This window comes from Taudactylus pleione, unplaced genomic scaffold (assembly GCF_031769625.1).
Source record: "Taudactylus pleione unplaced genomic scaffold, aTauple2 ptg000560l, whole genome shotgun sequence".
Classification (NCBI taxonomy): Eukaryota; Metazoa; Chordata; class Amphibia; order Anura; family Myobatrachidae; genus Taudactylus; species Taudactylus pleione.
The window spans coordinates 96,626-121,126 of record NW_028284962.1 but is presented as its reverse complement, the minus strand read 5'-3'; the positions used below and the strand labels follow the sequence as shown (position 1 = coordinate 121,126).

The 24,501-nt window shown below is 48.4% G+C and overlaps 1 protein-coding gene across 1 annotated transcript in view; it reads right to left on the bottom strand.

Moving 5' to 3' along the window:
• Positions 1 to 24,501, bottom strand: part of AP3D1 (adaptor related protein complex 3 subunit delta 1) — a 182,832-nt gene that overhangs the window by 64,786 nt on the left and 93,545 nt on the right. The window contains exons 19-21 of the mRNA XM_088452992.1: positions 20,108 to 20,183; positions 19,789 to 19,988; positions 19,541 to 19,614 (exon numbers count right to left, since the gene is read on the bottom strand). Coding sequence (XP_088309118.1) covers positions 19,541 to 19,614; positions 19,789 to 19,988; positions 20,108 to 20,183 — 350 coding nt within the window. The remainder of the gene's footprint in view (positions 1 to 19,540; positions 19,615 to 19,788; positions 19,989 to 20,107; positions 20,184 to 24,501) is intronic.

The window sequence follows — 24,501 nt, the reverse complement described above, 5'->3', positions numbered from 1 at the left end:
CCATCAGGGTTATGCCTGCCCCACAATTTCAGATAAGTGGGAAATAGATGGCAAAGAAACGGGCTGCTTCTTGATTCACTTAAGCAAATAGACAGATTGAACTGCAGGTTCCACAGGTTCCTCAAACTCCAAGATTTAATGGATTAGAATAAGCAAATACTTTATGTATGGACTTCTAGGAGACACCTGCAGGATAGTTAGGATTCAAGTCCCCTTGAACTTCAATATTCTCCGTCAGCAAGAGATCTGAATTGGACTGTCCCAGGGAGGTCACTCAAAGTGCTCTTATACATGTGGGGGCCACTAGCAGCGAAGCAGCCATAATTTTCTGCATGGACACAACCCAAATGGGTTTTAAGTCAACCCCCTATGAAAACGGTTGTGAAAGTGGGGCCCAGAGAGTGGGGTGGAGGTTGGAGGCAGAGCTAACAAGTGGGGTCAAGGCTACTGGGTGCCCTGACAAAGTGCAGGGATAACTTTGACCCACGCCAAATACTCGGCCCCCGTTTACCAGGTCTGCGATGTACCGTAACATTATGTCAAGTTAGGCAGGTTTCATCCATTTCAAACGAGTCCGCTCCAGACGTTGTTCCTTGACATCTGTGAAAGCTGCGTAGCAGCCACCCAGGCAAATTAGCATGACATCTGAAACATGTATGGCAACCCCACAGACTCCCAAGCAGTCTTGAATCTGGAAAAAATTTCAGACATTCAGGAGAAGGAAACAGTGCAAAACACATAGCAGAACATAATGAGACAATTATAGAGTTAAACAGTAGATTAATCACAGAGGGGCAGAGAGATAGAGAGACCCACTCAATCACCCCTAAAGAAAGAGTAGGGCTCCCAGAATAATCTAGTGGTACAACAGTGCTCAGCAAACACTGGCGAGCACAAGCAATCAGCATTGGTGCCGATGGCTGCAAAAAGAGTGAAGGAGGGAGATCCCAAAGGTTTTCCCACCAATTAGGGTACCAGTCAGTCTTCCCTATGGACAACTTCTCAGACACAGGAGCTCCAGAAGACTAGTTCCACCCAGCGCTGTGCAGTTAAAAGGTGTCTACTATAAGCAGAGGCAATATGCAAAGTAATTACCCTGTGTCTTGCCCTCCCTGGGAACCCACAGCTCATTTCAATCACAGTAAGAGATGGGGCTGCACTAAAGTTCTTGCCATGAGTCACAGAGTGTGGTCCCTGACCTTAGTGGCAGGCATCACAACCTGCAGCAGTCACCATGAGGTACCTTCCTCTAAAACAGCAGAGACTGGGACATCCCTGTGCAGGGATCAGTAGATCGCAGGCGAAATGCGACAGTGGTGGCACAGAGCACTTTTGCCTGCTCCCCTCCAATAGAGGTCTCCCAGAGAACTTCACAAGCAAATAATGTGCATAATGAAAAAATAAAATCTTAAACTCACAAGGCTGATCCTGCAGCTACACGAAGATGGTGCCTGCTTCCAAGGGTACATGTAAAGCAAAACTGGATCCCGAATGGCTCAGTAGGGGCTCATGGGATGTAGAGAAGAGGACTTCGCTACAAATTAGTGCAGTTTGATGTGTCTGCTTCTCACAGCGCCCACTACACACCACGGTTGACATTGTACCCCCAGGTAGGAAGACAAAAAAAAAAAAAAAGGAAGCAGTGTTCTCCGCAGGGCCAATTTCACGGGCACACTGCCCGGCATTCCCACACCGCCCAGCTGACAGCCTTGGCATCACATCAATAGGCACCCAGGGCCAGCCCGAGAACGTTAGTGAACAAAAATGCTCACTGCACAGAGCCAACCCTGCTGGAAGAAGGGTCCTGGGGGGCTACCCCTCCATAAGTCTACTCTGACTCGACCCTGGCCCACCCCACCAGAGGCAAGCCCTGTAGATACACAGCCCCCCTTCACTCCTGCCCAGAGCCCACCAAACAGTAAGTGAGATGCCGGGTTTGGGAGGAGGGGCACAAAATGTGCTGTTGCTTACCTCCTGTTATAAGATCAGTCAGCTCCTCAGTGTGTAGCTTTTTGGTTTTATATTAAGAGGCGGCTTGTAAAAGAAGACGATTCCCAGCATGTTTGAGTCCAGAGTTTTAAAAGGCAATGTTTTGCAAAGAAAAACAACCTTATTGCTCTTTTAAATTTCAGGCTGGCACCCTGAACCAAAAAGGCTACCAACAGCATTTTGTAACATCATGCAGTACCTTGCGGTCTATTCTAAATTGATCAAGTATACACCCTACAACAAGATAATGACCCAAAACATACTTCTAGGCTATATAAGAACTACCTTCGTAGAAAACAACAAGAGTGTAGGCTTGTTTTCTTGAAAAGTGGAAGAGTCTCCAGACTTTAACCCTATTGAGCGGTCTGGAATGAACTGGACAGAAGGGTGAAAGCAAAGCAACTATTCAACACATTTGTGAGAACTTCTGCAACTGTGTTGGAAACACTTCCCGAATAATACTTTATTTCCATTGTAAAATAAATGCCACGAGTGTCCGGTGGTTATACGTGCAAAAGTTCAGTATTTTGAGGAGCCAAAATTTTGATTAAAATTATGTTGATGATTCAATTATTTCTTTGCTATACACAATTTTTATTTGATCTATGCTCTAATTTGAGAGTACATTAAACTGCATAAATTTGGCTAGTAGTGTATGAAAAGATTAAATGTATTATTTCATTATTATCCTTTATTGATATGGCTCCTCAAAAGGGGTCTCAAGCACCTTAAAACATACATAAAAAGAAACCGTAAGAACACACAAGATAAAGAAAAAACGTGACTTACAGTATAAAACTTTGCAGAACAAGGTTTATAAACATTGCTGCATCAGCAGTCATAATCCAAATCATCAGTGGGACGGCTGAACCCAACAGTTTGGTAACGTTGACAGTGAGGATACAATAATATAAGTGAGGGAAGGAAAAGCACAAGAGGGAAGAGCCACTTGCTCGTGAGAGCTTACAATCTAAAGGGGAGTGAAAGACAGACAAGGGTGACACAGAGGGAAGAGACAGTGAGCAAGTAGTAATACCCCTTTTCCAACAAAAACCCAGGCTCCAATCCAAAACACTGATCACAGGTTGAAGCCGTGTTTTACCCCTTTTACACCAGCGGCTGGACCCGGATTATATGCCGGCAGGGTCGCCATCATGGGGTGGACTGCCATCACTGGAGTACTGGGCCCGAAAACTGGCAGAATAGGAGGGGCCTATGCCAGCTCCGACCCAGTACCACCTGCTCCTACCACCGCTGCATAGCCCGCACCACCCCCTAGAGTGAAAAGGGGGTGGGGTGCTGCTACCGCCTGCTCCAAACTGAGAAAAAACCTGATAGACCGATTCCCCTTGTCAGTTCAGTCTGGGGTTGGGGTTGGAGCCAATGCGGCAAAAGCCCAGCCCACTGTAAGCCCCCCTCATGGAGGGGACGTGGTCTGATGTGAGGTGCCCGCCTCCATAAGCAAACTGCTGTTGCATCAGAAGTGTAAGTATGTATGTGATTAGCATGTGTGTGTATACTGTATGCGTTAGTGTGTATGTATGTGTTACTGTGTATATATGTGTATGTATGGGATGGAGTTGTGTGACACAATCCCGACAGCAGAATGCCGGCTAGGGATTTATGATCGGCGTCGAAATTCCGAAACACGAACATAATCCCTACGCTGGAATCCAGGACGACGCGTACCCGTACGAGGAGGGTCCGGGGTGCCCTTCCTGTTAGCCGCGGGGGTGTGTGTGTGTGTAAGCTTAGGGTAGTCAGGGCGGTTAGGGTTAGGCACCCCTAGGTGGGAGGGTTAGGGTAAGACACCCCCAGGGATCACACAATTCTGTGAATTAGCAGCTCCACCATTTTGTGAGTGACAGCAATCTCTCTCAACCACAATGGTGTCATGGCATACCATATCTGTATTACGCAAGAAACACGTCCATTGCTTTCTGAAGTTTGAGTGGCAGAAATTCAATAGGTTTTGTGAAATTTCAGATCATGTCTAAGAAACCTCAATGGGACATGTGAAACCGTAAGGTTTTTTGTCTAAGGGGAAAAAAAAAAAAAATATATATATATATATATATATATACACACACACACACACACACACACACACACACACTATCTCATGTACAATACTAAAATATTTTCTTCCTCTGGAGTCGGCGTGCGTGATTTCATGACATCATGACACACCGCTGGAAGGTAGACGTCAGAGGAGCCATGGCGCAAGAGGAGCAGCATTAGCCAGACCTGCAGGAGAAGAAGCCTGAAGGAAAGAACATTCTTCAAGGCGATAAGGTAAGTCATGATTAGTGAGACTTAGCGGTAGCGGGGGAAAGGGGAGGGGCACCCAAGGGCCCTGCCTATTTTGTCAATCCTGGGCCTCACAATTTCTGATGGCAGGTCCAGTTGTTCACACTGGACCCAGGTCTTCAGTGAATCTGCTCTTTTGGCGTTACAGTGGACACTTGCAGATGACATCTCCAAGCACTACTGAAGCCAGCAAATCCACTGGTGTGAGGAATGACCTGGGTCGCAAAATTCACACTGCACCATTACCAAGGTCGAATTCCCAGGTCACTCAACCTGGGGTAATTTTTCAAGGAAAATAAAAAAGAAGACAGAAATGTCCCTTGGTTGGTGCACTAACAAAAAATTTAATAAAATGTAACTTTTATTAAACAATATTAAAATTGTATATATAATAATCTCTCCAGTGAAATATAAAAAATGAAAAACGTCTCAGTGTGTTAATTATTGAAATGAATAGTGTTATTGGTACACCTGCGCGTGTAATGGTGACACAAAAATGGATATTAATAAATAGAAAATCTCTCACAAATAAGTCAAAGAATATATGCAAACCCAAAAATAGCAAATCAAAAAATGCATTTAATTGGGACCAATTATATGTGGCATGCTATAATATCCCTAAAAGTGGGATAATATTCTGCAATGTCCACTGCATGTCAGAATTGCCATGGCCGCAATAACAAGAGATATGGTAAGAACTTACCTTTGTTATCTCTGTTTCTACGAAGTCCATAGGGTCCACAGGGTGACCTTGGGGTATAGCTGGATCCTGGATCCTCGGGCACCACGGAGTTAAAGCTTTTAGCTGCTCCCAGGATGCACTTGGGTCCAACCTCCCCTATACCCCGCCCCCGAGCCACAGGCACCTCAGTTGGTAAGCAGCCCAGGCCGGAGGAGGAGACGAAACAGAGAGAAGGAAGACTGGAACACACAAGAACCACTCTCACAGAAATGGGAGACGGAAAACCGGTGACCAGTCACAGAGCCCATATGAAGCCAGGTGCGTCAGGGCGGGTGCCCTGTGGACCCTATGGACTTTGTAGAAACAGAGATAACAAAGGTAAGTTCTTACCATATCTCTTGTTTTCTACTTCAGGGTCCATAGGGGTCCACAGGGTGACCTTGGGGATGTCCCAAAGCAGTCCAACTAAGGGCGGGGACGCTCCTGTTGCTGATAGGAGAACCCGGCGCCCAAAGGATGCATCCTGAGAGGCAAAGGTGTCAAACGCATAGAACCTCAAAAAGGTCTGAATGGAAGACCAGGTGGCCGCCTTACAGAGCTGAACAGCAGAGGCGCCACGGCTAGCAGCCCAAGAAGGGCCCACGGACCGAGTGGAATGAGCCTTAACCGAGGCTGGAACAGGTAAACCCTCCTGCATATAAGCCTCAATAATAACAGAACGAAGCCAACGGGCTAGAGTCTGTTTGTTGGCAGGCCAACCCCTCTTGTGAAAACCAAAGAGGATAAACAAAGAATCCGACTTCCTCACAGAACTAGTCCGGTCCACATAAACCTGGAGTGCCCTTACAACGTCTAAGGAAGTCTCCCCAGCCGAAAGATCAGGTGACTGAAAGGCTGGTACAACAATTTCCTGATTAATGTGGAACCTGGAAACCACCTTAGGCAGGAAATCAGGACGAGTGCGAAGCACCGCTCTGTCCTGATGAAAAATCAGAAAAGGGGGACGACAAGAAAGCGCCCCCAAATCTGAAACCCTCCTGGCAGAAGCAATTGCCAAGAGGAAAACAGTTTTAAAAGTTAGCCACTTGAGCTCCACTGACTCCAAGGGCTCAAAAGGAGGACCCTGTAAGGCCCTAAGAACCACCGCCAAATCCCACGGGGCCACAGGTGGCACAAAGGGAGGCTGGATTCTCAAAACACCCTGGAAAAAGGTGTGTACGTCCGGCATAGCAGCGATCCTGCGCTGGAACCACACCGACAGACCAGACACGTGTACCTTCAGTGAAGAAAGACGTAATCCTAAGTCCAAACCGGACTGAAGGAAAGCCAGAATACGCGAAACTCGGAACACCTGGGGATCATAGTTTCTGGCCTCGCACCACTGAAAGTAAGTGTGCCACACTCTGTGATAGATCCTCGCGGAAGCAGGCTTGCGCGCCCTCAGCATGGTGGTAATAACGGAGCTAGAAAAGCCCCGAGACCTCAGGACGGCTGTCTCAAAAGCCACGCCGTCAAAGATAGTCGACCCAGATCCGGGTGAAGACAGGGCCCCTGAGACAACAGGTCCCGCCGTTGAGGTAGGAGGTACGGAGCGTCGATGGACAGGCTCCGCAGATCGGAGTACCACGGCCTTCTGGGCCACGCTGGGGCCACCAGGATCAGTGTGCCTCCGTCCTGTTTGAACTTGCGCAGGACCCGAGGCAGGAGAGATATCGGAGGGAACAAGTAAGCCAGTTGAAACAGCCATTTCACCGACAGCGCGTCTATCAGACTTGCGCCTGCGTCCCTTGTCCTTGACCCGTACACAGGCAGCTTGTGATTGTAACGGGACGCCATCAGGTCCAGCTCTGGCAGCCCCCACTTGTCCACGAGTAGTTGGAATACCTCTGGATGAAGCGACCATTCCCCGGGATGCACATCGTAACGGCTGAGGAAGTCTGCCTCCCAATTGAGGACTCCTGGGATGAAAACTGCCGAGAGAGCTGGAAGATAGCGCTCCGCCCAAGCCAGGACGCGGGACACCTCCGACATCGCAGCTCGACTGCGAGTCCCTCCCTGGTGATTGATGTACGCCACCGTGGTGGCGTTGTCTGACTGCACCTGAACGGCCCTTCCGTGAAGAGCGGTGCCGGACGACTGCAGGGCTCTGTATACTGCCCGCAGTTCCAGGATGTTGATGGGAAGAATCGCTTCCTCCGCCGACCAACGACCCTGAAGTGACAAGGAGCCTGTCACCGCCCCCCAACCCCGGAGACTGGCATCTGTCGTGAGCAGAACCCATTCCGGGATCCAAAAGGGGCGCCCCTCCAGGAGATGCGCTGTCTGCAGCCACCAGGCTAGGGACAGACGCACCTCCGAGGACAACACCAGCATCTGAGAGCGGATCCTGTGTGGCAATCCGTTCCATTCTGAAAGAATCAGCCCCTGCAGGGGCCTGGAATGGAACTGGGCAAACTCCACCATGTCGAATGCCGACACCATGGACCCCAAAACTCTCATCGCTGAGTGCACCGACACTCTGCCACTGCTCAGACAACTGTGAATCCGCAGCTGTAAGGAGGAGACCTTCTCTGGAGTCAGAAAAATCCGTTGCTGACGAGAGTCCAGCAGGGCCCCCAAATGAACCATCCGTTGTGATGGGATGAGGGAGGATTTCTTCCAGTTGATCAACCAGCCGTGCGCCTGTAGACAAGCGACCGTCAGGTGGAGATGCTGGATCAGTACCTCCGGGGAGCTTGCCAGCAAGAGGAGGTCGTCTAGATACGGTAGCAACCGTATCCCCTGGCTCCGAAGGTGAGCCGCCATGACCGCCATCACCTTGGTAAATACCCTTGGTGCCGTGGAGAGACCAAAGGGTAGGGTAGTGGTTGTGGAGAATAGCAAACCGCAGAAACCGTTGGTGCGATGTTGCTATAGGCACATGGAGGTAGGCGTCCTGGATATCCAGGGAGACCATATAATCCCCCGGTTCCATCGCCAGTATGATGGAACGCAAAGTTTCCATCCTGAATTTGGGAACCCTGAGGAACCTGTTCAGGGACTTCAAATTGAGGATGGGGCGATGAGAGCCATTGGGTTTCTGCACCAGAAACAGCGTAGAGTAATACCCCATCCCACGTTGAGACTGTGGTACGGGTATAATGACCCCCGCCGTCAGCAAGGCCTCTATGGCTTCCTGAACCTGCAAGGCCTTGGTTTTGTCCTGAGAAGGACTTGTGCAAAAAAACTGGCAAGGCGGCCTGTGCCGAAAAGACAGGGCGTACCCCTGGGAGACCACTTCTCGCACCCAGGCATCCGTGGTGGTATTGTGCCAGCACTGGGCAGCACTTCTTCCAAGCCAGAGGGAGGCCCGTCCCATCACGCAGAAGGCTTATCTTCTGGCTTGGAAGAAGGGCGCCTAGCACTCCAGGCTTGCTTCTTTGGCTTTGAGGCGGTCTTGGGTGCGGACTGCCTCGGGAAGGACTGACCCTTTGCCTTGCCCTGAACCCGAAAGGAACGAAACGCCGAGCTCCGGACCTTAGCAGGTGTAGTAGCTGAAGGGAGGAAGGCTGACTTGGATTTTGCCAGGGTATCTACTATTTTGTCCAGGTCCGGACCAAATAGTAATTCCCCATTAAAAGGTAAGGCCTCCAAGCCTTTCTTTGAATCCGTGTCTGCTCTCCAAGACCGCAACCACAAGGATCTACGAGCAGACACTGCTGCCGACGAAACCCTAGAGGTCAACAGGCTAGCATCCAAAGATGCTTACGTAGGAGGCGGCATCTCTCATCTGTCCTAACAACGCCCTCTGGACGTCCGGAGATTCATCCGTAAACGTGTCCTCCAAGGCGTTGGCCCACCCCTCAATGGCCTTGGCCACCCAGGAGATGGCCATGGACGGCCGGGCTACAGCCCCTGAGAGAGAATAAATAGACTTTAGACAAGTCTCCACCTTCCTGTCCGTAGGATCCTTCAGCGAGGATATAGACGGCAATGGCAAAGTAGCACTCCTGATGAGGCGTGTTACATGGGAATCGACTGCAGGCGGAGTTTCCCATTTCTTACAATGCGCTTCCGGGAATGGATAACTGGACGCCAAGCGTTTCTGTGGCAGGAAACGCTTACTGGGCGTCTGCCAGGCCACCGCCATGTGATCAGTCAACTGATCAGACAAGGGGAACGCTGTAGAAGTAACCTTAGCCTTTTTAAAACTAGGATACCTTGACTTGGGAGCGGGTGCCTCATCCTCAATCAGAAGAATAGCCCGCACCGCCTTAACCAGAGCCCGCACATTGATGGAAGACTTAGTGTCTACCTCCTGGACTGAGGCATCTGAGGCTGAGTCATCCTGTACCTCACCATCATCCGAGAACCCCTCAGAATCCGAAAGATGCGCAGCCTGTGCCATGACTGAGCGTTTAGACGCCCTGGAGGGCACGTCACTGCGCAACATCGACTGAAAAGCCGAAGATGCTGCCGCCAAATCTTGGACAGTGTGGGAAAGCGCATCCACCCAGGGTGGAGGAGCTGTCACAGGAGCCTGAAACGGCACCACAGCCGGCTGTGCCACAGGGGTGGACTGAATATACATTGGCAACCCCGCATAGGGACCAACAGGCTGAGACCCCGGGGGAGTCTGCAATAATTGTGGGACACCCGGGGAATGGGGGATGGCAGGCTGGGGCAACGCCCTAGTAGGGGCGGCAGTCGGGACCGACAGACGGTCCGCGATGGACACCAGCACCTGGGAAAACATCGCCCATGGTGGCTCCTGCGAAATGGGAGGTTTAGACGTACCAGGGACCGCCTGGCACCGTCCGCACAGGCCGTCCTGTGACAAATCCTCCCTATCCACTCCTGCAGAACAGCGCCTGCAGGAGAACAATACCGGAGCCCCGGAGTGCTCAATCTCCTCCTCAGACATGACTTAGGAAGAAAACGTGCGCACTCACCAGTGTGCTGAACAACAGCCCACAATATGGCACCATGTAGCACACAACTGTATGTGACGGACCTCACAAATACGTGATCTATATAGGTGAGGTCAGTAGAAACACCCTTCCCCCGCACACCTGTAGGGCTTGTAGGAGAAGGAAAGGGATAGGTACAGGCTGACAGTAAGTAGAAAAAAGACACAGACAGGCAGCACTAGCAAAAGTCACATACCATGCAGGAAGATATACTCACTGCACCTTTCCACTACAATCAACCTGCCCAGATTCAGTGTCTGGGAGGGCTATAGTGCTGTGTACGCTGTCCTTGTCGGGGGAGAGGTACACAGGGGGACCGGTCCGCGTGCTCCCTGAGAGTATCCACGCTGCCAGTAAGAAAATGGCCGCTGGAGACCTCAGAGGAGGAGTGGCCGTGTATCTGCAGCTCAGCGACGCCAGACTCCGAGCTGAAAGGCGCGCTGAGCTGAGGGGAGGAGCCGCTGACAGGGAAGGCTTCCTCCCCTGGCTAGCATATTAACCCCCGGGTTGCCGGCATCCCGCTTGCCGCGATATTAACCCTGGTGGTCTAGTGGTCTGGCGGGGTATGCCTCCGCTGGAGGGGGGGCCCGCCGCCACCGCTAGCGGGGAGCTAGCGGTGGCGGCGGGCCCCCCCTCCAGCGGAGGCATACCCCGCCAGACCACTAGACCACCAGGTCTGTCCCCCGGTCTGTCCCCTAGACCGGGGGCATGGGACTGCATTTAAAAGGAACCCGCGCACCGCCGCTAATCAGCGGTGCGCGGCTTACCTGATCTCCCCGGCGTCTTCCGGCAGCAGTCCCGGGGGAAGCCAGAGTCCGGCTAGTACAGACTCTGGCTTCCCCCGCCGCGATCCCCAGTTCAGTGCTGGCGTCGCGGCGCCAGCAGGGAGAAGGAGCGGCAGCGTGGGCGTCTGTACAGACAGCCCAGCGCTGCTGCTCTAGAGAACAAAACTAGTGTAAAAATAAATTTAACCTAGTTAAATAAAAAGCTTTAGGGGGCTGCTCCTGCAGCCCCCCCCGCAGGGTGACCCGACTCCGGCCGGGCACCATCTAAAACTGAGGTGCCTGTGGCTCGGGGGCGGGGTATAGGGGAGGTTGGACCCAAGTGCATCCTGGGAGCAGCTAAAAGCTTTAACTCCGTGGTGCCCGAGGATCCAGGATCCAGCTATACCCCAAGGTCACCCTGTGGACCCCTATGGACCCTGAAGTAGAAATACTCATATACCTAGATTGCCACCTGTAACTGAAATGCACATGGAATCTAATACATTTAAACAAGGTTTGACTTAACTGCTGCAAAGCCAACAAATAACTTTTAACATCTAAGGGGCTGGAATTATATTCCATAAAGACTGACTCATGCAGCAGTAAAATCCCTGCTGCTGCCAACGTACGTTTCACAAATGAGAGTTTTTTCAAGGCCTTGAATTCAACCATTATTAGTGAGCTAGTGTAAGGCTCAGATAGTGTATACCATGTGACTGATTAGAGCTGTTTCTAGACTCACTAAGTTACCAGCTATTCATGTTAGATCCTATTTATTTATAGCTGCATGAACAGCAGCAAGCTTAGAATCATTTATACACACCATGTGTGCTGTTCAAATTTGGCTTCTTTCCCAGATACTCCCTAATTTGGGCATGGGTTTTCTTATTGTCAAAGCTAATGCAAATACCCTTATGATTTAAATGGCTACATGTGCTGATAACATTATAACAAGACACTGTGACACTGCAACATTGTATATCTGAAGATTTGGCTTTCTTTCCAGAGATTTGCTGAATACACTGCAGACAGCACATGTGCATGTTTACCTGCAGCCTAATGAATAGCCAATTATGTCCAAAAACATGGTAGAATAACATGAGGGGATAAGGTGATAATATAAGATATCAATCTCCTATTCCTACATGACATTTGTGATATGAAATCTATATTAATTGAGCCAATTGACTGATTACAAGTATATTAGTCAGTCTTAATGGAATATAATTCCAGCCCCTTAGATGTTAAAAGTTATTTGTTGGCTTTGCAGCAGTTAAGTCAAACCTTGTTTAAATGTATTAGATTCCATGTGCATTTCAGTTACAGGTGGCAATCTAGGTATATGAGTATATTGCGGCCACTTCTCACATGCATATCATGGCAATTCTGACATGCAGTGGACATTGCAGAATATTATCCCACTTTTAGGGATGTTATAGCATGCCACATATAATTGGTCCCAATTAAATGCATTTTTTGATTTGCTATTTTTGGATTTGCATATATTCTATGACTTATTTGTGAGAGATTTTCTATTTATTAATATCCATTTTTGTGTCACCATTACACGCGCAGGTGTACCAATAACACTATTCATTTCAATAATTAACACACTGAGACGTTTTTCATTTTTTATATTTCACTGGAGAGATTATTATATATACAATTTTAATATTGTTTAATAAAAGTTACATTTTATTAAATTTTTTGTTAGTGCGCCAACCAAGGGACATTTCTGTCTTCTTTTTTATTTTTCTTACATGTTGTATCTCGTCCTTGGCAGCACGCCCCAGACGTCGCATAAATATTGAATTTATTACTCTTCATATTTGGGTTTCACACTTATTTCTAAAAAATATTTACTGGTGCAGAAGCTTTCCCCAGATTCCATTCCTTCTATTCTAATTTTTCAAGGACCCTTTTACACCGAGCCGTGACCCGGGTTATTGTGGCAGTGGAAAAATATGAGATGTGGTAAAAACTTACCCTTGTTATCTCTATTTCTACGAAGTCCATAGGGTTCCACAGGATACCTTGGGGTATAGGTGATGACGTCAGGCATCGGACACCATAGAGTTAAGCTTTCAGCCTCCCAGGATGCACTAGGGTCCCCCTCCTATACCCCGCCCCCGAGCCAAGGCATCTCAGTTATGTACCAAGCCATAGGCCAGAGGAGGAGAAGGAAGAGAGAAAAAAGATCTGGACACACACAAGAATCACATTCTCACCAGAGGGAGACGGAAAAACCGGTGACCAGAGTAAAGCCCATCTGCAGCACAGGTGCGACAGGGCGGGAGTCCTGTGGAACCCTATGGACTTCGTAGAAGTAGAGATAACAAGGGTAAGTTCTTACCATATCTCATATTTTCTACTTCAGGGTCCATAGGGTATCCACAGGATACCTTGGGGATGTCCCAAAGCAGTATCCTTCAAGGGTGGGAACGCTCCTGTGCTGAAAGGAGAATCCGCCGCCCGAAGGAAGCATCCTGAGAGGCAAAGGTGTCAAACGCGTAATACCTCACAAAGGTATGGACAGAGGACCACGTGGCAGCCTTGCAGATCTGGACTGCAGAGGCACCACGTCGAGCTGCCCACGAAGGACCCACAGACCTAGTGGAATGAGCCCTCAAGAGGATGGAACCGGCAGGCCTTCATGAAGACAAGCTTCTGAACTGGCCATACGGATCCAAGCTGCCAAAGTTTGCTTTGAAGCAGGCCAACCCTTTTTACGAAAGCCATAGAGGACAAACAAGGCGTCCGACTTACTAAACAAAGAAGTGCGGTCAACATAAATCCTTAAGGCCCGCACAACGTCCAAAGTGGCCTCACCCACCGACAGGTCAGGTGAGTTAAAAGCCGGCACAACTATTTCCTTGTTGTTATGAAAATGGGAAACAACTTTGGGAAGAAAATCAGGACGAGTGCGCAGCACCGCCCTGTTCCCATGAAAAATCAAGAAAGGGGGTCTACAAGAGAGAGCCCCTAAATCAGAAACACGTCTGGCTGAAGCGATGGCCAGAAGGAAAATTGTTTTAGCTGTCAGCCATTTAAGATCCACTGAGCCCAGTGGTTCAAACGGTGGTCCCTGGAGAGCCCTCAGGACCACAGCTAAATCCCAAGGCGCCACCGGTGGAACAAATGGCGGCTGAATTCTAACACCACCTTGCAATAAAGGTGCGCACATCAGGGATTGTAGCAATCCTACGATGGAACCAGACAGACAGGGCAGACACCTGCACCTTCAAAGAAGCAAATCGAAGCCCATGGTCTAGTCCCGCCGGTAGGAAGGCTAACACTCTAGACAGACGGAACTCCCGAGGTCCATAACTTCTCGGTCGACACCATTGGAAGAACGTATGCCACACACGATGGTATATTCTTGCAGAAGACGGTTTCCGAGCTCTCAGCATGGTGCGTACTACAGAGCTGGAAAACCCCCTGGACCTTAACATGGCCGTCTCAACAGCCACGCCGTTAAAGACAGCCGAGTCAGGTCCGGGTGAAGACAAGGACCCTGTGACAGTAGGTCCAGTCGTAGCGGCAACCGCAGAGAGATGTCCACGGACAGACCCTGAAGGTCTGAGAACCAGTGCCGTCTGGGCCACGCGGGAGCCATCAACAGGAGCGTCCCTCCTTCCTGTTTGAATTTCCGGATTATCCGTGGAAGAAGGGAAAACGGAGGAAAGAGATAGGCAAACCGGAACGTCCACTGGACGGACAGAGCATCCACCAGAGACTCCTTTTCGTCTCTTGTGCGAGACCCGTACACCGGCAACTTGTTGTGCCGTGACGCCATGAGGTCGATCTCTGGAAGACCCTACCTGTCCACCAGAAGTTGAAAGACGTCCTGGTGCAGAGACCATTCCCCCGGATGAACGTCCTGGCAACTGAGAAAGTCGGCCTCCCAGTTGAGGACTCCCGGGATGAATACCGCTGATATGGCCGGGAGATTGCGCTGCGCCCAGATCAGGATGCTGGACACCTCTATGAGTGCCGCCCGACTTCGGGTTCCTCCTTGCCGATTTATGTAGGCCACGGTGGTGGCGTTGTCCGACTGGACCTGCACGGGATGACCGTGGAGAACCCGATGGGCCTGCTGGAGAGCATTGAAAACGGCACAGAGTTCCATGTTTATCGGAAGCTCCTTTTCCGCCTGAGTCCATCTGCCCTGGAACCCGAGACCGCTCCCCAGCCCCGAAGACTGGCGTCCGTCATCAATAGGACCCAGTTCGCCACCCAAAACGGACGACCCTTGTTGAGATGGGTCGTCTGCAACCACCAGGCAAGGGACAGGCGTACCTCCGGAGTGAGCACCATCGTGTGGGACTTGAGACTCTGAGGAAGTCCATTCCATTTGGACAGGATCAATTGCTGCAGAGGTCTGGAGTGAAACTGGGCATATTCCACCATGTCGAATACGGACACCATGGAGCCCAGTAACCTCATTGCCGAGTGAAGAGATACACGGCGACTCTGCAGACAACTGCGCACCCTCAACTGCAAGGCAGAGATCTTTTCCCCCGTCACAAAGATCCACTGCTGACTGGAGTCCAACAAGGCTCCGAGGTGCAGAATCCTCAGACGGGACCAGGGTGGACTTTTGCCAGTTTATCAACGAGCCGTGCCGTTGCAGTACTGCAATCATCAGATCCAAATGGTGTAGAAGGAACTCCGGAGATGCTGCCACCAACAAAAGGTCGTCTAGGTACGGCAACATGCGGACTCCCTGCAGCCGCAGGGAAGCCGCCATGACCGCCATAACCTTGGTGAACACACGTGGTGCTGTCGCCAGGCCAAAAGGTAACGCCCAGAACTGGAAGTGATCGTTGCAGATTGCAAACCTGAGGAACTGTTGATGGCGCGAAAGAATAGGGACATGCAAGTAAGCGTCCTGTATGTCCATCGACACCATGTAATCCCCAGGTTCCAGCGCCAGAATGATGGACCGTAGGGTCTCCATCCGAAACCTCGGCACCCGCAAGGACTTGTTGAGTGCTTTTAGGTTGAGGATCGGACGGTACGACCCATTGGGTTTCTGCACCAAAAACAGATTGGAATAGAAACCCAGGCTCCTCTGGGAGAAAGGAACAGGCACTATAACTCCAGCCTGGAGCATAGTGTGCAAAACCTTCCGCAGTTCCGAGGCTTTGTTCCGGTCTGATGGAAGACCCGTGGTGAAGAATCGGGATGGGGGCCTGTGCCGAAAGGAGAGGGCATACCCGTGAGAAACCACCTCGTTAACCCAACTGTCTGTCGTGGTTACCGACCAACACTGGGCGAACCGTAGCAGGTGGCCTCCCACTCTGGGATCCCCCAAAGGGAGGCCCGGACCGTCAGGCCGCAGGTTTGTCATCGGACTTAGGGGCCGGACGTCTGGTACTCCAGGCCTTCTTCCGGGGTTTGGCCGATTTCTTGGGTCCAGCCTGTCGGGGAAAGGACTGTGCTTTAGGCCTACCCTGGGCCCTGTAAGGTCGAAAGAACGATGTACCTGAACTGGAAGGAACTGCAGCAGACGGGAGACATGCCGATTTGGCTGCCGCCAGTGTGCCTACAATTTTATCAAGATCCGGACCAAATAGGACTTCTCCATTAAAAGGCAAAGCTTCCAAACCCTTTTTGGAATCAGCGTCCGCCTTCCAAGATCGCAACCATAAGGTGCGACGAGCAGCCACAGCTGCCGAAGAAACCCAAGAAGTCAGGGTACTGATATCTAAAGCCGCTTCGTTAATGTTAGTGGCCAAATCCCAGAGGTTGCCTATCAACTCGCTCTGTTCAGCCGAACAGTCGGAATCGAAAGACGCCTCCAAACTATCAGCCCAGCGCTCCATAGCTTTGGCTACCCAACAAATGGCCATAGCCGGCCTGGTTGCCCCCCCCCCGCGAAGGAATAAACGGACTTCAGGCAGATTTCCACCTTACGGTCCGTGGCATCCTTTAAGGAGGACATAGGCAACGTGGCACTTTGGACCAGGCGTGCCACATGAGAATTCACCTGTGGTGGGGATTCCCACTTAGCAAAACAATTGTCCGCAAACGGATAAGCCACTGCTAAACGTTTTTGAGGCTGATACCGTCTGCCGGGATGTTTCCACGCTTCCTCTAAGTGGTCCACCAATTGACCCGAAAGAGGAAACACTGTGGCGTCACCCTTAACATCTTTGAAAAAGGCATATTTGGATTTTGATACCGGAGGTTCATCATCCTCAATAACTAAAGCTGTGCGGACTGCACGAATAAGGCCAGGTATATAAACCTTAGACTTAGCGTCCAACTCTTTAGTACGGAGAGGTTCTTGGTCCGACAGATCCAGAATCTCCCCATCATCGGTCGCCCCCTCGTCATCCTCATAAGGAGTGGATCGGCAGGTGCAGAGAGGGCTGTGTGCAGCGGGGGAGGCGCCGGCTGTATACAGGGAAGGCGCGCTCTCCTGGCATGCAATTAATCCCTGGGACGCCGCAGCGGTACCGCTCAGCTGCGGTCCGCTGTCCCAGGGGGGTAGTGGAAGCGCAGATCCATAACCTGGCTCCACGCTGCAGCCAGTCCCCAGGGAGCCCCCTGCCTGGGGACTCCGAACCATGTTCCAGTGGGGACCCACCGCGGGACCCCGCTGCTTACCTGCTGTCCCCCCTTAAATCCGGCCATGGTCCCAAACATCTGGGGTCACCGCTAGCTGTGACCCCAGATGCCTACCAGCATCCCAGGATCGGTACCGGCGGGGGTGTAGGGAAGACAGCATGGACGTCAAGAATGACAGTCCATTCTGTACCTCCAGATGTAGAAAACTTCAGGGGCTATCCTTAGCCCCCCTCTAAACAGGTGCATCCGACTCAGAGCCGGGCACCAACGAAACTGAGATGCCTTGGCTCGGGGGCAAGGTATAGGAGGGGGACCCTAGTGCATCCTGGGAGGCTGAAAACGTAACTCTATGGTGCCCGATGCCTGACGTCATCACCTATACCCCAAGGTATCCTGTGGATACCCTATGGACCCTGAAGTAGAAAGAGGTATAACGGTGGGTTAGAAGAACTGGAAGGCTTTGATAAGGAAGTGGGTCTTGAAAGCTCGTTTGAAGTTTTGTAGAGAAGTGGAGAGTCTGATAGGGAGAGAGTTCCAGTGGTAGACAGCAGCACAGGCAAAGTCTTGGAGACTGGAGTGGGAGGATGTAGTTAGTGGGAGAGGTGTCATTCATTGTGGAGCAAAGTGGACAGGCAGCTTGGTATGGCTATCTGCTCTGTTTTCAGTCCTCTGCTTCTCTAAGGGTGGTCTGTAGTCCTGTTTTGTTTCTTCTCTCCTTACAGGCTTGCTAGGGTATGGAGGGGGAGGAGTCAGTTCAGACTCTTGATAAAGTGCCAGTCTCCTCCTTCACTGCCTATACCCTAGCGTAATGCTCAAGTGTCCCCCATGGATTTGGAGAAATGGATTTTACTGGCAAGTACAAACATCTCGTTTTTACAAAGTTTATAATTAATTTACTTACCGTAGTTTTGGCCAGTTCCACTTTGAAGTGCCACCTTCATTAAACTTTCCGAGATTGTGGCAGATGTATGAGGCTCTGGAAAGTGATAAACGACCAACCAATCAGCTCCCAACTGTCATTAGTCAAACACAGCCTGTAACATGACAGTTAGGAGCTGAGTGGCTGGTCATTTATCACTCTCCAATTTATTACTTTCCAGAGCTTCATACATCTGCCCTATTATTGTTTTGGTGTTCCACTCTCTCTCACTCAACTCCGGTTTACATATTAAAATGCACTATTGAACAATTGATCCATTCCTTGTAATCCTTCTGGGGTACACTGCTAGACGCTGGGTTAGAGAAAGCACTAAATCTATATATATCTATATGTATGTATATATATATATATATATATATATATATATATATACATACACACACATATATATATATATATATATATATATGTATGTATATATATATATATATATATATATATATATATCTATATATATTTATTATCTCTCTCTCCAACAAAACAAATGTCCTGACTGACTGACTCATCAACACCCAGCCCAAACCAATTGACCTATAAATATGCAATTCGGGCAGTATATGCCTTCCATGATGTAAGCATCCACTAAGCAGGGATTTTTCTAAATTCCACCCCTTGAGGAGGTGAAAAGTGGTAAAATGTTTCCTCTCAACCGTGGCGATTGGGTACAAAGCAACATGTCCCAAGTGCTGTGGGACTGTAAGCTCATTGTCTGGGTCAAATGGAGACTCCAGAGGTGGGGCTGCAGCACGGTCCAATATTCATATAGGGGAACCACACCAACTGCCACCCCAGATGCTACCAAACATCACTGGCAGTTGGTGTGGCTCCCCTACTTGAATATTGGACTCTGCTGCAGCTCCACCTCTGGATTTGGAGGTAGGTTGTGGTTGCCCTACTACAACCCGGAGCGTGGTGCAGCCGAAGCAGTCTTCCGTGAGCATGAAACGGAATAGTCAGCCTCCTAACTGATCTAATGTCCCTCTCCGTTTGTGCGCTGCTGAGCCCTGAAAACAGGGCCTGATACACAGGAATCCAAAACAAAGTAATAAAACAAAATAAATCAATCACTCTGGAGAAAAAGAAAAATATGCCTTGCTCCAAAGCACTAAATAAAAGACTAAGCTCTGGTGAGCTGGGAGAGATTAGAGGGAGGTGGAGCATAGTTCTAGTTTGTTAACTATTTAGTGTCTGTTCATTGTGCCATCCCCTCTAACCCAGAGTCTAGCAGTGTCCCCAGATTGAATGGTAGAGAAAGTAATTATGCTAGGCATGCAATGTTAGCCCCTCTTGCAACATGTACACAAAACACACATAGATGCTGAATACATACTTATCTAAATCTATGTCCAGTGCTCTGTATGGGTCATTTGGATCCTTGTCATCATCATCACTGGGAAGGGCATTCTAAAATAGATATTTTTAGTTAATATAAAATTCTAAATCATATGGCCAGATTTCTGATTGCACCTACATATGGTATGTGCAGAAATCACCTCTGAGACACAAAAGCAACTTTCTAATCTTTAAGACTAGGCATTAAGTTACTGTAGGTGTATAAAATACTGGCCAAACACTAACCTCTGGCATCTCCTCAGTAATTATGTCCACGTGCTGGGCTGGGGCAATGTCTTCATCACTCTCTGTGTGAAGAGATCTATGTCGCGGTGTCTTTCCACCTTTCCTCTCTTTGTCCTTCTTCCTCTTCTTATCCTTATCCTGCCGTTGTTTGGTCCTTCTTTCCTCCTCCAGCTTCACATACTGATCTGACATGGGAAGCCCTAATTAAGTAAATCTCAAATGTGATTCTCACGGAATGTATACTAATTTTAGTACAAAGATACATGCTATGACAAATAAATCGCCCCCAAAAAACAAATGTAGAAAGCCCAGAAAATACCTGGAACTTTTAGGGGTACAGTGAGATCAATCTGCACCACAGGGATGTGGTCAACACCAGGGGAATCCTGGTACAGCTGTGGGAAAAATAGAGAATGACAATTACATATTTACATAAATAAAATAAAATTAATCAGATGTAAATTTAATTTAAACACTTAGAGCCGTATTCAATTAGAAGCAAAAAGCAAAGATCCGCGAAAAAGCATCGCTGATAGCGACTTTTCGCCAGTCGGAAACTTATCTCCGTATTCAATTTCATCCGCTTTTCACGTACACGAAAAGTCAATGCAATGTAATAGGCGAAAAAGATTCGCTTCTGAATAGCAGAGTGCAACATTTTTGTTTTGGGGTGCAAAGGTGGGGAAACCACTCAGAACCCTTGGTACAGCCCCCAATGGACAACTGCGTCAAAAAATTCCTGAAAAAAACAACACCCCAAAAAAGTACTTTGAATTTTGGGGGGGAAAGCACAAAGTGAGGGGACAAGCTCACAAACTAGCGAAATAAGGTTCTGGGGGTGCACTAAGATGCGGTCAAGTGTTTTTGGGATTGCAAGTACTTTTATAAGGGTGGAAATTTGCATTTATTAAAACTGCACTTTCGAGACATTAAAAGATGCTTGCGCCCATTTTCAGGTACCCCAAATTTGACAGGAGTACTTATTTCTCCAAAAAATACTGCTTTATGCCATTCTTCACCACTTGTGCAAAGACGCTAATTAGAGGCTATTGTGCGAACTTAAGTACCTCAAACAGTTTTATTAGGTCTAATCGGCCACTACTACATTTGACCCCCAATGTTTCTGCATCTTTTTGGGGGGTTCAGGCTGATTTCCCCGATTCTGACACCACTTTTCGCATGTTCTGATTTCGTGTGTCGCCGATTTCGCGTCTTTTGGAATTGAATAGGGTGAACAGCGGGTACGCACACAATAAATTTCTACGGCTAAAATATGCGATATAAGCGAAAAGTCCGGCATGCGAAACTTTATCACGGGTGCGAAACTAATTGAATACCGCCCTTAGCTGGCAACATCGCATGTGATGTGTAGCCAGAAGTGATTCAGCTGGCAAGGTTGCACATCACATGCATCCCCGTGCTGTGTGCCCCGTCTTTAGAAGAGGAGATCCATTCTGCACAAGTGTGCAAAGTGGAGACCAATGAAGCAGATATTCTTGCTTCAAAAGCATATCAGTCTTTACGCAAACTTGCGCAAAAACTATTCCCGATACGCTGAGATGTACATTGGTGCACGTACGTATTGCGTATGCATCAGCCCCAAAGTGTTCACACTCTACTCAAATTGCAGCTTAAACACTTAACATGAAAAGAGTACAACAAGATGATTAGCACTGCTTTATGGTACTGGTGTCATGAGCTTGACTTCCGACAAGGCAATACCAATGTGTGTGTGTCCATTAATATACATTTCTAAGCACCACTGAAGCAGGGACTGTCTAAATACAGGTGTGTCCTCAATGCAATGCGACTAAAACGCACCAGCAAACTATGCTGATTAATGTGATATGCGACACTTAAGAGTCTCACGGTACCTGGCATGCCAAGAGGGGCTTTTAAGTGCGGCTGCAACATAGATGTATAAGGACACATCTGTATTTCATGTAAAGTGCTTGGTAATATATAGGTACTATATTAATAACAGTGTGGTTCTGTGCAGAGAAAAAAGAAGAAAAGTAATTCCTTTGTGGGGGCACTCATTGTTAATCATGTAATAGTTAAAACATAACTTTTAATAGTTTTGTTAAGAATCAATTGCAGCAGTAACCACCAAATGAAATCGATACAATTTATATAAATGAATCCAAGCATAGATAGTCTGTGGCTGATCCTAAATTTAAGATGAACCAATTGTTGTAGTTGATCCATAAAATTTAGAACCAGGAAATATCACGGTATATGTAATGTAATGATTAGAAACTTCTATGGTGTATCAAAGCATAAGGGTGAAGATAATTAATCAACAAATTATAATGGGAACAATAAAATCACTCCTGTACATAATTATCATTGTATAAACTCATCTAGGAGACTGAACATCTTCAAAGAAGACATCATTAAATGTTATATTATAACTATGATACACTGTCTCATCCTCATCTCACTTTCTTCTTTTTATTAAAAGAACATCTTTATCTGTTGGGAACATTGGCGAATCTCACCTATTTAGTAACATAATACTAAAATGCAGCCTTTATCAATAAAGACTTATTCACTCTTCTCTCACCTTTTTCTTTAACATATTATGACATATTCACCTATTGCGAGCACTTTCGAAGAACACCCTTCAGTGAATTTAATAATACAATTATGCGGCTTTTATCTATATTTATTATTATTATGTACAATCATATGTTTATATTTATTTATCATCTCATTATATATATACACGCACATGATAATGCTCTATAACCCCACCATTCCCTCTTTCCTACACCTTTTAATTTGTAATCTAAAATATAATAAGATTATGGTAGACTGACCGAAAGAAAAATTACCGAATGCAGCCAGGTGCGTCAGGGTGGATGCCCTGTGGACCTCGGAGATAAAGAGTTATCAAAAGAAAGTCTACCATAACTCTTATTTTCTGCGAAAAATTTTATTTTTTTTAGGCGAAAGTATCAAAGGCATAGAACCTGAGAAAAGTGTGAACAGAAGACCACGTGGCTGCCTTGCACAATTGCTCAACAGAGGCAACACAACTAACACCCATGACGGCCCTACAGACCGAGTAGAATGTGCTGTCACCGTGTTTTGTCAGCCTGTGTGTATACCTGAGAGATAGTCATACGCAACCATCTAGCCAGTGTGTCTGTTAGCTGGCCATCCTTGTTTGTGAAAACCATAACACAAAAAGAGTATCTGATTTTCTAAAAGTGTTTATACGCTCCACATAGATACGGAGAACACGAACTACATCCAGGGAGGCTTCACCTACAGAATAATCTGAAGCCTGAAAAGCTGGAACCACAAAACGGAACACTACCTTAGGAAGCTAACCCTCCCTTGTACGAAGAACAGCTCTATCCTGGTGAAAAATCAAAAATGGTGAGAGACAAGAGAGCGCTGCCAAGCCAGAGACTCTGCGTGCAGAAGATATAGCTAGACAAAGTGTCTTCGCTTTCTACCATTTCTAATCTACAGAGTCCAGAGGTTCAAATGGGGGAGCTTGTAGCCCCTTGAGAACCAAAGGCAAATCCCACGGTGCTACCGGTGGGACAAAAGGAGGCTGAACTCGGAGAACCACCTGAGAAACCTGCACTCTCAAAGTGGCCAGGCGGAGACCAAGGTCTAATCCAGCCTGGAGAAAAGCCAGTACCTGGCAAACCCTGAAAACACCTTAGGGTCATATTTTCTGTGGGAACACCATTGACCAAAAGAATGCCAAACTCTGTAATAGATGCAGGCAGAGGAGGGCTTTCATTCCCTAAGCATCGTTTGAACCACAGAGCTGGAGAAACCCTTGGCTCTTAAGATGGAAGACTCAAGAGCCACGCCGTCAAAAAATGGCGAGATAAGTCCGGATGCCGGCAGGGACCCTTCGCTAACAGATCCGACCATAGAGGAAGAGGCTACGGACTGTATGGATAGAATCCGTATGTCGATGAACCAATGACGTCTGGGCCAAGCAGGAGCTACTGGTATTACTGTTCCGCCTTCCTGCTTTAATTTCCTGAGAACCCTTAGGAGGGAAATCGGAGGAAAGCGATACGCCAGTTTGAAGTCCCATTTTACGGTTAGTGCGTCCACAATGGCTGCTGAGGGATCTCTGGTCCTGGACCTTTATCTGGCGACCTTGTGGTTGTGACGTGATGCCATGAGGTCTATTGTCTGGTAGGCCCCATTTGTTCACTAGGCGTTGAAAAATCCCCGGGTGGAGAGATCACTCTCCGATGTGCATGTCCTGACGACTTAGGAAGTCCGTTTCCCAATTGAGGACTCCCGGGATGAATATTGCAGAGATCGCCATAAGATGGCGTCCTGCCCAAATCAGAATGTTTGTCACTTCCCTCATGGCTGCATGACTTTGCGCGCCTCTCTGATGATTGAGATAGGCTACTGTGTTGTCGGACTGGATCTGGAGTGGCGTGCCCTGTAGCAGGCCCTGTGCCACGATGAGTGTTTTGTATACTGCTCAAAGCTCCAGAATGTTTATGGGCAGATTACTTTCCCGATTTGTCCATCTTCCCTGAAAAGTGTGATGACCTGTCACTGTCCCCCATCCGCAAAGACTTTGTCCGTGGTGAGAAATACCCAATTTGGAATCCAAAATGGGTGACCTTTGTTCCCACCACGAGCGAGAGAGACGAAACTCTGGAATGAGAAGTATCCTCTGGGACCTTATTAGATGATACCGTCCGTTCCACCTGGAGA